The following is a 12943-nucleotide window of genomic DNA, read 5'->3' as shown; positions in this document are numbered from 1 at the left end:
GATTTAGGAGTAATAGGCCTTAAAAGAGTGGTTAAAATAATGCCAGTTGATGAGATCACAGTGGGCGATCCAAAGACAGACAGGAAAATGGAGGACAGTAATGTTTAGAAATTCGGCAAGTAAAGAGGGAAAAGAAAATCACCATTAGAACACTATACTAATAACTGCTATAGGCAAGATCCACAAATAAATGCCATAAATCATGGGCAAAAGCTTAAGGAGAAACAAGATATTTACATAACATCAAAGTTTCTTCCCGAAATATTAGTTACAAAGGGGAAAATTATAACTTTAGAGTGAATATACCTGACAGACACTGCCTTCACCAAATGATCACAGGTAACCAAAAAGACATATCAACATCATGTACCCCCTGAAATGATGTACTGAAGACAAAACATGACTTCTGTGCATAACATCAATCTAATTATCAGACAAACCCAAAGTGTGGGAAATTCCACAAGATAACTGACTGGTATTCTTCAAACTGTCAAGGTCATTAAAGATAAGAAAAGACTGAAGAACCGTCATAGCTTCAAGGAGAAGAAGCAGACACAAAAACTAAATGCAATGTGTGATTCTGGAATGAAAAAAGGACATCAGTGGAGAAACGAAGGAAAGCCAAATGAAGCCTGTAGTTCAACTACTGTATTGTACCGAAGTTAACTTCTTAGTTTTGTTCATTGCACCATGATTGTGTGTGCTGTTCCATTACAGGAAGATGGGTGAAGGGTAAACAGGAACTTCCTATCACTGTGATACTTGTATAAGTCCAAATTAATCTGAAAATATAATGTTAAAGAAATGAAGCAAATAGCCTGGGGGAAAAAAAAAGGTTGAACTGAATCCCTATCTCACATATTATAACAATATGACTTCCATTAAAATATTTTTTAAGTGAAAACATAAAAATACCACAAGAAAATGAGGGAAAATGGCTTTATGATCTCAGTGTACAAAGGACCCAAGAGGCATGAAAAGCAAGCTATAAAGAATAATACATTTGATTATGTAACTGTTTTGTACATCTACATGGCAAAAAACACAATAAATGAAGTCACTAAAGAGAAATCTGGAAAAAATAGAGTCATGTGCCACAACATTTTGTTCAATGGCAGACTACATATATGACAATGGTCCCATAAGATTATCACACCATATTTTTATTGTACCTTTTCTATGTCTAGATATGTTTAGATACACAAATACCATTGTGTTATAATTGTCTATAGTATTTAGTACAGTAACAAGCTGTACAGGTTTGTAGCCTAGGAACAATAGGCTACACCATATAGCCTAGGTGTGGAGGAGGCTACACCATCTATGTTTGTGTAAGTGCACTCTATGTTGTTCCCACAATGACAAAATTGCCTAACGACACATTTCTCAGAACACATCCACATTATTAAATGACACATGACTGCCCTCTCAATCATTATTACAAAAAGTTAATATATTTAAAACAAAAATTCTACAAGTTAATAAAAAAGACCCTAACCTGATAGGAAAATGATCGTAAGTGATGGAGAGACAGCGCACAGAAAATGAAATACAAATGCCTTTTAAACATATGAAAAGATGAAAATTAAAACTATGAGAAGACATATAGTTTTCTTTTCTTAATGGGTTAGTTAATGGGAAACATCTGATTTCAAAACACCTTGTTGAGGGTAGAGAAACAGCCACTCTCATACATAAGTGGTTGGAGTGTAAACTGAATCCACTTTTATGAAGGGGAATTTTGCAAACAGTGCTTAAAACTTTAATGCTTGTACCTCTCTACCCAACAATATTACTTCTAGGAATTTATCCTAAAGATATTCTCCTACATGAGTGGAAAACATCTATCCGAGGATAGTCATCACAAAGCTGTCTGTAATAACAAAGAATTGGACACAACCTAAAAGCACATTGATAAAAGACTGGTTAAATAAATGATGGTACCTTTGTATAAAGGAGTACTATGAAGTCAGTAAAAGAAACAGTAAGTAGTTTTGGATGTACCGATATGGAAAGGTCTTCAGGATATATTGTTAAGTACACAAAGCAAGGTGCAGAACTGTGGGCATAAAAAGTTACCTTCTGGGCAAATTACAGTACTGCCCCACTTTATCCATGGTTTCAGTTACCTGCAGTCAACCGAGGTCCAAAAATATTACACGAAAAAATCCAGAAAGAGACAATTAATGAGTTTTAAACTGCATGCAGTTCTGAGTAGTGTGACGAACTCTCACACCATTTTGCTTCTTCCATCTCTATCACAAGAAGGGCAAGTACAGTACAAAAGGATGTTTTGAGAGAGACACCACATTCACATAACTTTTATTACAGTATATTGTTATAATTGTTCCATTTTATTTGTTATTGTTGTTAATTTCTTGCCATGCCTAATTTATAAATTAAACTTTATCATATACCTAGCATCATATACATACCTTTATCATAGGTATGTATTCATAGGAAAAAAGCACAGTATATACAGGGTTCAGTACTATTTGCAGTTTCAGGAAACCACTGGGGGTCATAGAACGTATTTCCTTCCAGGATAAGGGGGCATTGCTGTATATGTGTCCTTCACATGCACTGGTATCTCTGAGAGGATACTCAAGAAACTAGTAGGCTGGGCGCAATGCCTCACGCCTGAAATCCCAGCATTTTGGGAGGCTGACGTGGGTGGATGGCTTGAGCCCAGGAGTTTGAGACCAGCCTGGGAAACATGGCAAAACCCTGTTTTTTGTTTTTGCTTTTGTTTTTAAAGAAAAGAAAAAGAAACTAGTAAAGTGGTCCCCTCTGAGGAATTTTAGGAAGAGCAAATTTTATAGCTATTCAAAAATTAATTTAAAAAAATTCAATATAGCAAGGAGAGGCATAGAGAAAGCCAGTGAAATAGGGAAATAAAGTAGAGGATGCTCTATTAGGGAATAGGAAAAGACAGGTAACCCAGAGCCTATGGTAGGAAAGAGATTCCCTAACTGTGGGATGAAGCATGGGTTTAATCCTGAGAGGGGAATTATGGTAGAAACTTGGAAAAAGCCCTTATGCAAACTACAGCTCCACAGTCAGGCAATGTCCATATAGGGTTAGTGGAAAGCCAAGGCATACATGAGAACCGAAGAAGAAGAGGGACTCATCTCTAATAGTGCAGATCTGATGAACAAATTCACTTATTTGTATCCAGAAGATTACATATCTACAGAGTTTTTATCTTAATGTTTAAAGAAAATGCTCCGGCCCTCTCACATGTACATTTTCATAAGATGTTAAAAAAAAGACAAATCAGTCAATCCATCAATGCTCCAGGTTTATATTACATCTTTCTCCTAAGAGTTCAAAGGCTTTAAATGTGACACCTTCATTTATCGTCACAACATTTACATACCTACAGTAGAATATAGATGGTGCAAAATTGGGGGAAATGAGGCCAAGTCTCAAGATGAATCACTTGCAGAAATAGGCCTGCAATTCAACTTTCCTTATTAAGCATCATGATTTTTTTAAAAAAACATATTAAGGCCATTTTGAAAGCAAACAAGAGTGTCACCTTTGGAATGCTCTTAAGTGTATGTGTGTGAATATGTGTGTATATACATACATATGTGCATAGGTGACACACATACAATCATAGACACACACATTCACACTGACTATATAATTTTGGCTCAGCTAAATACATACAGCTAGCTCTACCAACATGCTTAAACCATACTTAGGCATAATAATCCATAGATAAAAACAAAACAGTGACAATGACCACAAGACTGTTATAGATAAAGAAATTCACAAATATCATTGTAATTCAGAATTTTTAGTCTGAGAGCAAGTGAGAAAGAGCAAGAAAATAACTATAAGTCCAATACACTTGTCACTGCACCCACTAAAGGGATTTAATTTTAAACTCAAATATCATCATATTGGAAGGGGAAATGAAAAGCTAATAACATGCATTGACGTTTACATAAAATTAGTATGTAAAGTGAGAGATATGAGCCTAATGATGAATATGAAGCAACGGTTTGCATTTTAACAGACTAAGCAAAAAATGTAATTGACAAAGAGGCAAATCTAAATGAATTTCCAGCTATTTAAACACTAAGTGCAGCTGCATGCTAATTGTCAGCGTTATGAATTAGAAAAAAATCTGTTTAAATGAAAATTCAAAAAATAAATGCAGCCAACATGGTGAACTCACACACTGTACCAAAGTTACCATTCATTCAATCAGATAATGGTTTTTTTCCAAAAAAGTCATTTTTAAACAGCAGAATATTCAGTCAGCAGTTACTTCATATTGATTGAGGGGAAAAACTCGATACAGTAGTTGAATTCATAGCATGCAGCATCTTAGAGGTAGTTATGAGCTCAAGCTTTGGCCCTAGCCCTCCTGGGTTCAAATCCTAACTCTACCATTTCTTTCTTTGTGAGTTTGAGCAGATCATTTAACCACACTGTACCTTCCTTTTCTCACCTTAGTATAACAGTTCCTACCTCCTAAGATCATTGTGAGAATTAAACGTATTCATATATGCAAGGATTTGGCCAGTGCCTGGCACATGCTCAGTAACTGAGAGCTATCATTATTACCTTCAGTCAAGACATCAGTCCCTCAGAGAAAGCATTATTTTGCAGTAAAAGACAAAGACAAAGAAGATGGTGACAGGCATGCCATAATTTTGCTGGTCCCTAGATGTGAAGGGAGTACTGTCACCTACCACCTCCCAGACCCTCTCCTTGGTGGATGGGAGTCATTGGAGTATCTTCAGCCACTTCTAAGTAAAGATCATTTCTGGGTGGAAACTGATTGAAGTACCCCAACCCCCATAGATGCTACACAAGTGACTCTGGAACAGAGTGAGGTGTCAACCCATGGCTGTCTTAGAATGTGCTTTGAGATCTTGCCATATTTTTCCCTACAGTACTACCAGCCCTCGGAGGGATGGCTTGCTGACTGGTCATGCACCTGACTTTGCATGTGACTTTTATCCAGATCCCCTGGACTATACCACCAAATGTTTCATTTAACCTTGGATTTCCCAAGGTCATGCAAAGGGCAGGGCACAGAAATTAAAGCTGAAACAGTAAAATTTCATGTTCATTCTTCTCCTTTAATTTACTGGAAGTTCCACCCTCTGAATAGAAGGAAAAAGGCCAAGTCCGCAGGCATGTTGGCAGCTTGTCAAGTCACCGAAAAGGGATGTGAATTCCCACAAAATAAACACAGGCTCCTCTGCACGCTCTCAAGGCCAGTCACACTGTGATCAGGCTGGCATTCCTGCCAAGGGATGAAGGGAAGCAAAAAGGGAGAAGCCCCCAGCCTTGAATCACATACAAACACTGGTTACAAAGCAGGACAAGAGGGCTCTGTCAGTGTGCGGTCAGGGGAGAGCAGCCCCCAACTCCAACGGGGCTGCAACAGGTGCTTCCTGCTACCTGCACAAGAGAGGGAGGAATCATATGGCATCCCTCCTGGACCCAGTTGAGTTACACAGCCTGAGCAAATAGTTCTGGAGTAAAAATGAACTCAAGGCGAAATCAAGCTCTTCCAACGCTCCATCCGACCTCCCTTTCCCAGGTTCTTTGTGCCATCTATTTTTTCATCATCAGGGCCTTGAGATCTCAATCTCAGAAAAACCAACTCTCCAAAGAGGATCTGCTAGCCTTTTTTGCACCTTGATATACATTTAATCCCAGTCTTTTTTCTCCAACTCATTTTAATTGGCGATGATTTCTAAGGCAATGACAGGCTTTATGCCCTGTTCAAATAGGGTCAGTCCTGAGGCAAGTGTAGCCCAGAGTCGGTGACCTTCTCTGCTTGCATAAGATACCAGGCTGCATCCGTGGACGCAAACAGTCCTATCTCCACATTAAATGTCTAAAACAGATAATTACTATTAACCTAAATTGGACTTAAAAATTTAAACTGAACAGATTAGTCACTGCATATCCTCAAATATCAGAGAAAGACAATAATCCTTTAAACTCAAAAGGAAGCATCGCAGTGGAACGAGTTGTCAGAAAACCTAAGTTTTGGTCCAGGGTCATCACTATCTTACCATGTAACCACCGACATGTCATTTGAATTTTCTGGTCCTTAGACTCCAAAGATAAAATTAATGGGTTTGATAACTATCTAAGGTTCCTTTCAACTCTAAAATTTCATGATCCATTTGTCATTTTCAATTCAAGTACTTTGAGATATCGTGATAGCAAAAGTTTAATTTGCATTTAGAAACGAATATAAACTATGAGATTGAAGCGATAAATGGACTTTTAAAATTAATGCAGCATGCATATGAGGAAGAAAACAGGGAATGCTGTAGAATTAGGCACTTTTTCCCTTGGCCCATCATTATAAGCTACCTGACAATACCATTATTTTTTTTTTCCTTTTTACACTACACAATAGCACATTCATATGTGTGAAACTATAAGGATCACAGCCATAAGGCTGAATGCCAACTGTCAGAGGGCAAATGCGAATCGGCTACAACACTGGAAATCTGAGCCTGGAACCCGCAGGGTCGCGTGGGGGTTATCTCACAGCGCTCACCTTCCACCAGTTGGTCCAGGCTGGAAATCTTCTTGAGCCCATCAATGGTGTAGATTGTTCTCACTCCCTGGGGCAAATTCACGTTATCCGACAGAGTTCGGGTCAAATCAGCCAGCAGGGCCTCAAAAGATCGGAACCGGTCTGGGGAGATGGCATACACAATCCCTTTGAAGTATCGATCTCCGTTTCGATAGAAACGAACTTTCTTGGCCTTCTTCTCGGAGCTGAGCGTCTGCAGCGTGCGGGTGCGGTAGAAGCTGCAGTGGGCGCTGTGCGTTGGGCTCGGCAGGCCGTTCACCCGCGACCCTCGGCTGTATCTCTGCGCCTTATCCCGCTCGTCGAAGTGCTCCAGCTCCATGTCTCTGCCGAAGGACATGATGGACTTCAAGTAGGACCTACGAGCCCCAGAAACAAAAGCAGACACACATATTGATGTAGGTTAAAAATATATATATATATATATATTTTTTTTTTTTTTTTCTAAATTAGGGACAGGGTCCGGCTCTGTCACCCGGGCTGCAGTGAGATGGCACTCACTGAAGTACTCACTGAAGCCTCGCACTCCTGGGCTCAAGTGATCCTCCTGCATCAGTCTCCCAGAGTAGTCGGGACTACTACAGCTTACAGGTGCCTGCACCACACCTGGTTAATTTCCTTCATTTTTTGTTGTTTGTTTGCTTGTTTTTAGTAGTAGTGATGAGGGTCTTGTTCTATTGTCCTGGCTGGTCTTGAATCCCTGGCCTCAAGTGATCCTCTCCCGCCCCCCAACCCCTTTGGCCTCCCAAAGTTTTGGGATGATGTCATTTTGAGATCATGATTTCAAAGGGTCTGCTTCAGAACAGCTGGGTGGAAACATTGCTTTAACTGATGGCACATTTAATATGAGTTATCAAGTGGGACAGAAAGAGAAAGGGATGTGAATTCCCACAAAATAAACACAGGCTCCTCTGCACGCTCTCAACAGAAGGGGCCGATCCCAGCGGAAACAGCTTATTAATCAACCACAAATTTGCTAGAAGCAGCTCCTAGGTTGCCCGTTGTGCATCAGGCTTCAAACAGATATTATTCCCAGTAGACACAACAACTTTCCAAAGTATTGTCCTTCTTTACAAATGAAGAAACTGAGGCACAGAAAAATTTCCCCTAAATTGCTCCGAGTAATACAGTTGAGAAATGCATGTACTAGCAACTCTGTTCCAGGTTTCCCTGACTCCAAAGCCCACTGCTCCTTGCAGGGCAGAGGGCTAATCCTGGTAGCAGGAAGAAAATAAGCTCTCATATCATTATACAGTGAAAGATAAGTAGCTATGGAGGGCTGGGACAGAAAGAGAGGGCAGGCAGCATAACAGTCAGATTGTGAAAGTTTTACAGAGTGTTTGTGTGCCCCATGGCCAGATGGAGAGCAAATTAAATCAATCTGTAGGTTGGACCAAGTTAAAGAAGATTTTCCAACATATTCACACATTCCATATTTTTAAAAGCAAATTCACTATACTTCATTTACTTACATTTAGTACTTCAGAAAAGTTGAGTTTAAAAAAAGAAGAACAAGGAAGAGGAGGAGGAGAAGGAAGAGGAACAACAAGAAAGGAAAAAAATGTTGTTTGGAAGTACATTTCTTGGTTCTTCCTTTCATTAAGGCTCTCTATCTTTGTGATTGAAGAAATTGAGGCTTAAAGATGTCGATTTACACTTGACCCCATGCCAGCTGTGTAAGCTTGAAAAATCTACTTGCTTAGCATCTTTAAGCCTTGATTTCCTCAACCACAAAACGGGAATGAGAACAATACCCACCTCGTAGTCAGTATTAACTATTAAATAAGTTCATGCACATGAAGTTCTTAGCATAGTGTCTGACATGTGATAAGTACTAAATTTTTTATTAATAAAATCTGTTTTTGTGTTCCTGGCCCTGACACATAAAGAGCTAGTAGGAATAGAATCTTTCCTTTCTGGCAAGAGAGGCCCCTGCTTTCTTCCTGATCTCCATCTCATGACCTTTTGAAAGGTACATCTGTACCCTCTGGTCCCCACAGCAAGCTGCCTGGGGGACCAGTTCATCCTTGCTGAGGGGTTGGTTGATAAAGGTTTGTGGAATCCTGCAGGGGCATCTGTATTTTAACAAGACAATCTAAAAAGTGGAAAGACCAAAGCATTCAAAGGAAAGACATTTTAATGACAAAATTTCAGGCATGTTGAAATAGAATATCAGGAAAATGTAAAATTTGGAGCAAGAACCTTACAAGCACTTCCCAAGTCCTACCATATAGATGGACATCACCTTTCTGAAGGTCAGCGAACACTCACCAATGTACCACTGTCTCCCCAACCTTTCTTTGACCCTCAGTAAACTGACCTCTGATCCATTCAGAATGGCTAAAATTTCACACCTGAAACCATGGCTAGAGATTTGGTACTCCAGAAATGAAGTGGAAGAAAGCAATATTTATTGAAGGTCTAGGAGGTACCTGACACTATTACTCATCAACCAGTTGTATAATACGCCAAAAATTCTCTTCTAAACCTCATATTAATCCACCAAGGTAGGTAATATTATTAATACTCAGGTGAGTATGGAATTTATCCAGGGTCCCAAAATTATAACTGAGGGGTTGAGATTTGAACCCAGATTTACTGTAACTCCAAAGCTGGCGTTTTCCATCCCTTGCTCCTTTGAAACCGGTTCCTCTTCAGCATTGAGAAGAAGGATTTTGTAAGCCCTCACTCCTAACTAGCTCAGTGACCTTGGACAGGCCACATAACTGATCCAGATCTCGTCTGCACACAGAGGAAGCAGTGGTCAGCAGGCCTCTGATGTTCATGATTCTATCTACCTGCTTATGGGTCTATTGCTGACCCCACTGAAGGTCTGGGGAGGGAGAAATGAAGTGTGATTTAAACCTGGAGTGTTAATAAGTTCAGTGTACTTTTTTCCCTCCAAATATGAAAACTATTTCATGCCTCTTAATAACTCATAGTAGTCAGAATTTGCATTTTTCAAAAACAGTTGTACTATATATAGGCAGCTCTGAACTGGTTTCATTGATTTTGATGTTAGATAACTTTAAAACAATGATCACTTGATATCCAATCCTGTAGGCATTAGTTGTTAAACAGAACCAACTTTTGCCCATGATACTGGTAACTGCTCTTACTTTTTAATTTATATGGTTTTAAAGTGAGCTCTCTTGTCTTCTAAAAGGGAGTGTGTCTTGGGGGTAGAGTGGAAGACATTCCCAGTACTCACACCAACTCACTAAGCTCTTCAACATTTTGTAAATTATAAAGGCCAAACTCACTTTTAAGTTTGTATTTTATTCTTAAAGGCAGTGATCATTCTCCCAACACTAGGAGTTTACGGATTTCCTTCCAAATTGATATAAACTAAAAGAAAACAAGCAGGGCCATAGGGAAGGATGGCACAGTTCTGTTACCAGAAAGAGTGCACATTGAATTCTCAGTGACTGACAATTGGCAAAGGCCAAATAATTTGGCAATAGTTTGAATTTCCTGGGGGAACGGGCTTTTAGGACCAAGAATTCCCACACCAGATGAAAAAAGAAGAAAAGAACAATTTAAAATAGAAAAAAGGTTTACTTTGTTTCATTTTATTTGCATATTTCCTCAAACTGGATCACAGGTTCATCCAGGGCAGGACTACACCTTTTACTTCCCTTCCCTGAATCTGTCCAAAAGTGGGCAGTGGTGTCGACAAAAGAAACCATACTCAGAGTGAAGTCATTTTCAAGGCTACAGCTACCTCTAAATGCAGCACATTCGGCACCCTAGTGTGCTGGTAATTATTCGTGGCAACAAAATAGGTGTTCTTTCCCTCACCTTGGCTTAGTCATACATTTGAACCATGCATGAGCTTCTGAAGATCCACTGGCCTTCCACAGATTCACACTTTCTGCACAGGAAGCCTGTGAGAACACACAGCTCAATGTTCAGAGACCATAGGTGGCCAAGGGCCTGAGTGCACATGTGCAGTGGCACCAGGATGGTAACAACAGCGCCTCAGCCACAGCGACCACAGACACTGGAGGTAAGAAGGGCCACTGGCTCTTATCAGAGCTTTTCCTATAAATCCTGCCATTTCAAGAAACCAACATCCCTGACTGTTCTCGGTGGGATTTCTCACCATTTTGAGGAATCTATGTTCATCCTTTTCTAGATAAGCACATGGTTCTTGTTTCAGAAATTTACACACGTATATACCAAGAAAAAAAATGGCATAAAGGCTACCACATCTAAATAGATGCTGGACCTGGAAGTCCCAAGGCATATTTTAACCGTGGGATTAGGATTCAGGTGGACTGGCATGGAATAAAAGGCACACATACCTTCCAGGCCCGTGCACCACCATGGCCGTAGACATCACAGGGTGTGTGCATATCTCTTATAATTTTCCTCCATATGACCTCTCTTAAAAATCCCTTCTGACCTGCATCCATGTGACATTTCATACTTAAAACGCTGTCCTACTTTCCTTTCCCACTGAAAGGCAATATATTTAGGAACAGTCATAAAATGTATTCACGGAACACCCTGCAGTGTGGTCGCTGAACGTGTGTGCACCGTGCCTGGACACACTCACAGGTGCAGCAGAGAGGGAGCCGGTTTGAATGAAACCTTTCATCTGCTCTCTCACCGACCAAGCATCTCCTTGCCAAATCCAGCAGCAACTCCACGCAAACCTGGTTTTCAAAAGCAGCCTTTTTTGTGGGGGCATTGCGGGGCTGTGCGTGCGCTCCCACTTGAAGGAAAAATGCCATTTCCTCTCCGCATGCTTTTAGCACTGCAGGTACTAATTTGAACATGAGGCAGCCTCGCTGTCCCTGAAGGAACTTGAGACCCTGCAAACGTACTTGCAACACCCACGCTGCAGCCACCACCACGCACGAATCGACCCCATCCACAAGCACACATCACTGGCCCGGGCACACGGAAAAGCACACACACAATAAGAGGCCGGGCCCGGCCACTCCTTCCTTGGTTCCCGCTCCGCAGCCAGTTCTGACAATGACAAGCACCTCTCCCAGCTCCTCCGCCCTGGCTCTCCATCTCCACCAACAACGCGAAAAGCCTGGGAGGGCCCGCTCGCCCGACTCCAGCTTTAAAGCCCCATAGCACCAAACAAAAGAGGCAGGTGCCAGCAGCCCCGGGGCCGCCCGCACGCAACGCCCCGGGTCGGGCCAGACTGGCCAGGGCAGGGCGGCCGCCTTTCGAGGAACTGCGGGCGGGGCGGCGGGGCCAAGCTGAGCGCCCGCCCTGCCTTCGGCGCCCCGCGGCTGCGGGCGGAGCGGGCGCTGCGGAGTCCCCCGGCACCCCTCCGCGCAGCTCCAGTACCCAGGGAAGGCAAACCACGCACCGGTCCGCGGAGAGACGCCGCCGGGGGTCTTTGTGGCCGCGCTGGGGGCCGCCTCCTGGTGCTGTCCTCGCCGGGCTGGGCGCGGCCGGGGCTGCGGGGCTGAGGGGCTGAGGGGCTGCGGGGCTCGGGGGCGGCGGCAGGGCCGGGCTGGGCGGCAGCAGCTGCTGGAGCGCGGCGTCTCGGTTGCGGCCACTAGTGCAGGGATGTGCCTCGGCCCGTCCTCATTGAAATGCGGCGCTTCGCACAGCCTCACTCCAGCCTCTCTCTCCAGAGGAGGGCGGCGGCGGCGGCGGGCGCGCTCCCTTTTCTTGTCTCACTCGCTCACACGCCCTCCCGTCTCCCTCCTCCTCCGCCTCCTCCGCGTGCGCGCTCCGTCGCCCCCGCCCTTCTTGGCAGGGCGCACCCACCACGGCTGCGCCCCAGGCCCTCCTCCCTCCCAGCGCCCTATTCCCACCGCAGCAACCTCGGTGCATCTGGCTTGACTACACCCCTAAACCTCCCTAGTCCCCAGAAGTGGTCGTTGGGAGATGGGGGCAGATCAGATGGTGGAAGAGAACGTGGACAGGGCTGAGTCTGAGCCAGGAAGTGTGCAAGGCAGAGAGGTGATATGGCCCAGAGATGAGGCCCCCACCGTCGGGATAGGGAAGGAGGTACCCACACCCATACCTTTTGATGTGACCTCACGGTCTGACACCTTTCCCAGGGTATGGAAACCAGTGGATCACCTTCTCGTCCTTTTTGCCCGGGATGCACCCACGCAGTGCCTCTTTGGATGACCAACCCTCCCAAGCTATGCACTCTGGTGCCCCCCACATTGGGAAGAGCTGGATCTGCTCATGGATCCCACCCATCATCTCCACTTAACCCCAAGACATGAGTCACCCTTGGAATAGTGACCTCTGCTTAGAGTCAAATATGTTCCAACGGGCCCTTGAGAACTTAAGGGCCAGGTTTCACTACTGGACACTTTGTGGCTGCCAAAGCTGGGTCTGCGGTGGAAAGCCCCATGAGCTCATGCGAGCCTC

At 43.2% G+C, this 12943-nt stretch overlaps 1 protein-coding gene across 6 annotated transcripts in view; it reads right to left on the bottom strand.

The window, feature by feature from the left end:
* The window catches only part of DCLK1 (doublecortin like kinase 1), a 347267-nt gene extending 335025 nt beyond the window's left edge, over positions 1–12242 (bottom strand). For 2 of the 6 annotated variants that reach the window (XM_030818533.1, XM_030818531.1), the window contains exons 1-2: positions 11919–12242; positions 6548–6942 (exon numbers count right to left, since the gene is read on the bottom strand). In XM_030818533.1, the coding sequence (XP_030674393.1) occupies positions 6548–6923 (376 nt within the window). In that variant the 5' untranslated portion in view covers positions 6924–6942; positions 11919–12242. Of the gene's footprint in view, positions 1–6547; positions 6943–10384; positions 10413–11509; positions 11529–11918 lie in introns of those variants that run through there. The other 4 variants (XM_030818529.1, XM_030818528.1, XM_030818532.1 and 1 more) reach the window with 3 other exon arrangements.
* Between the last annotated feature and the right edge of the window lie 701 nt (positions 12243–12943).

This window comes from Nomascus leucogenys, chromosome 9 (assembly GCF_006542625.1).
Source record: "Nomascus leucogenys isolate Asia chromosome 9, Asia_NLE_v1, whole genome shotgun sequence".
NCBI classification, from domain to species: domain Eukaryota; kingdom Metazoa; phylum Chordata; class Mammalia; order Primates; family Hylobatidae; genus Nomascus; species Nomascus leucogenys.
This window is presented reverse-complemented; position numbering and strand designations above follow the sequence as displayed.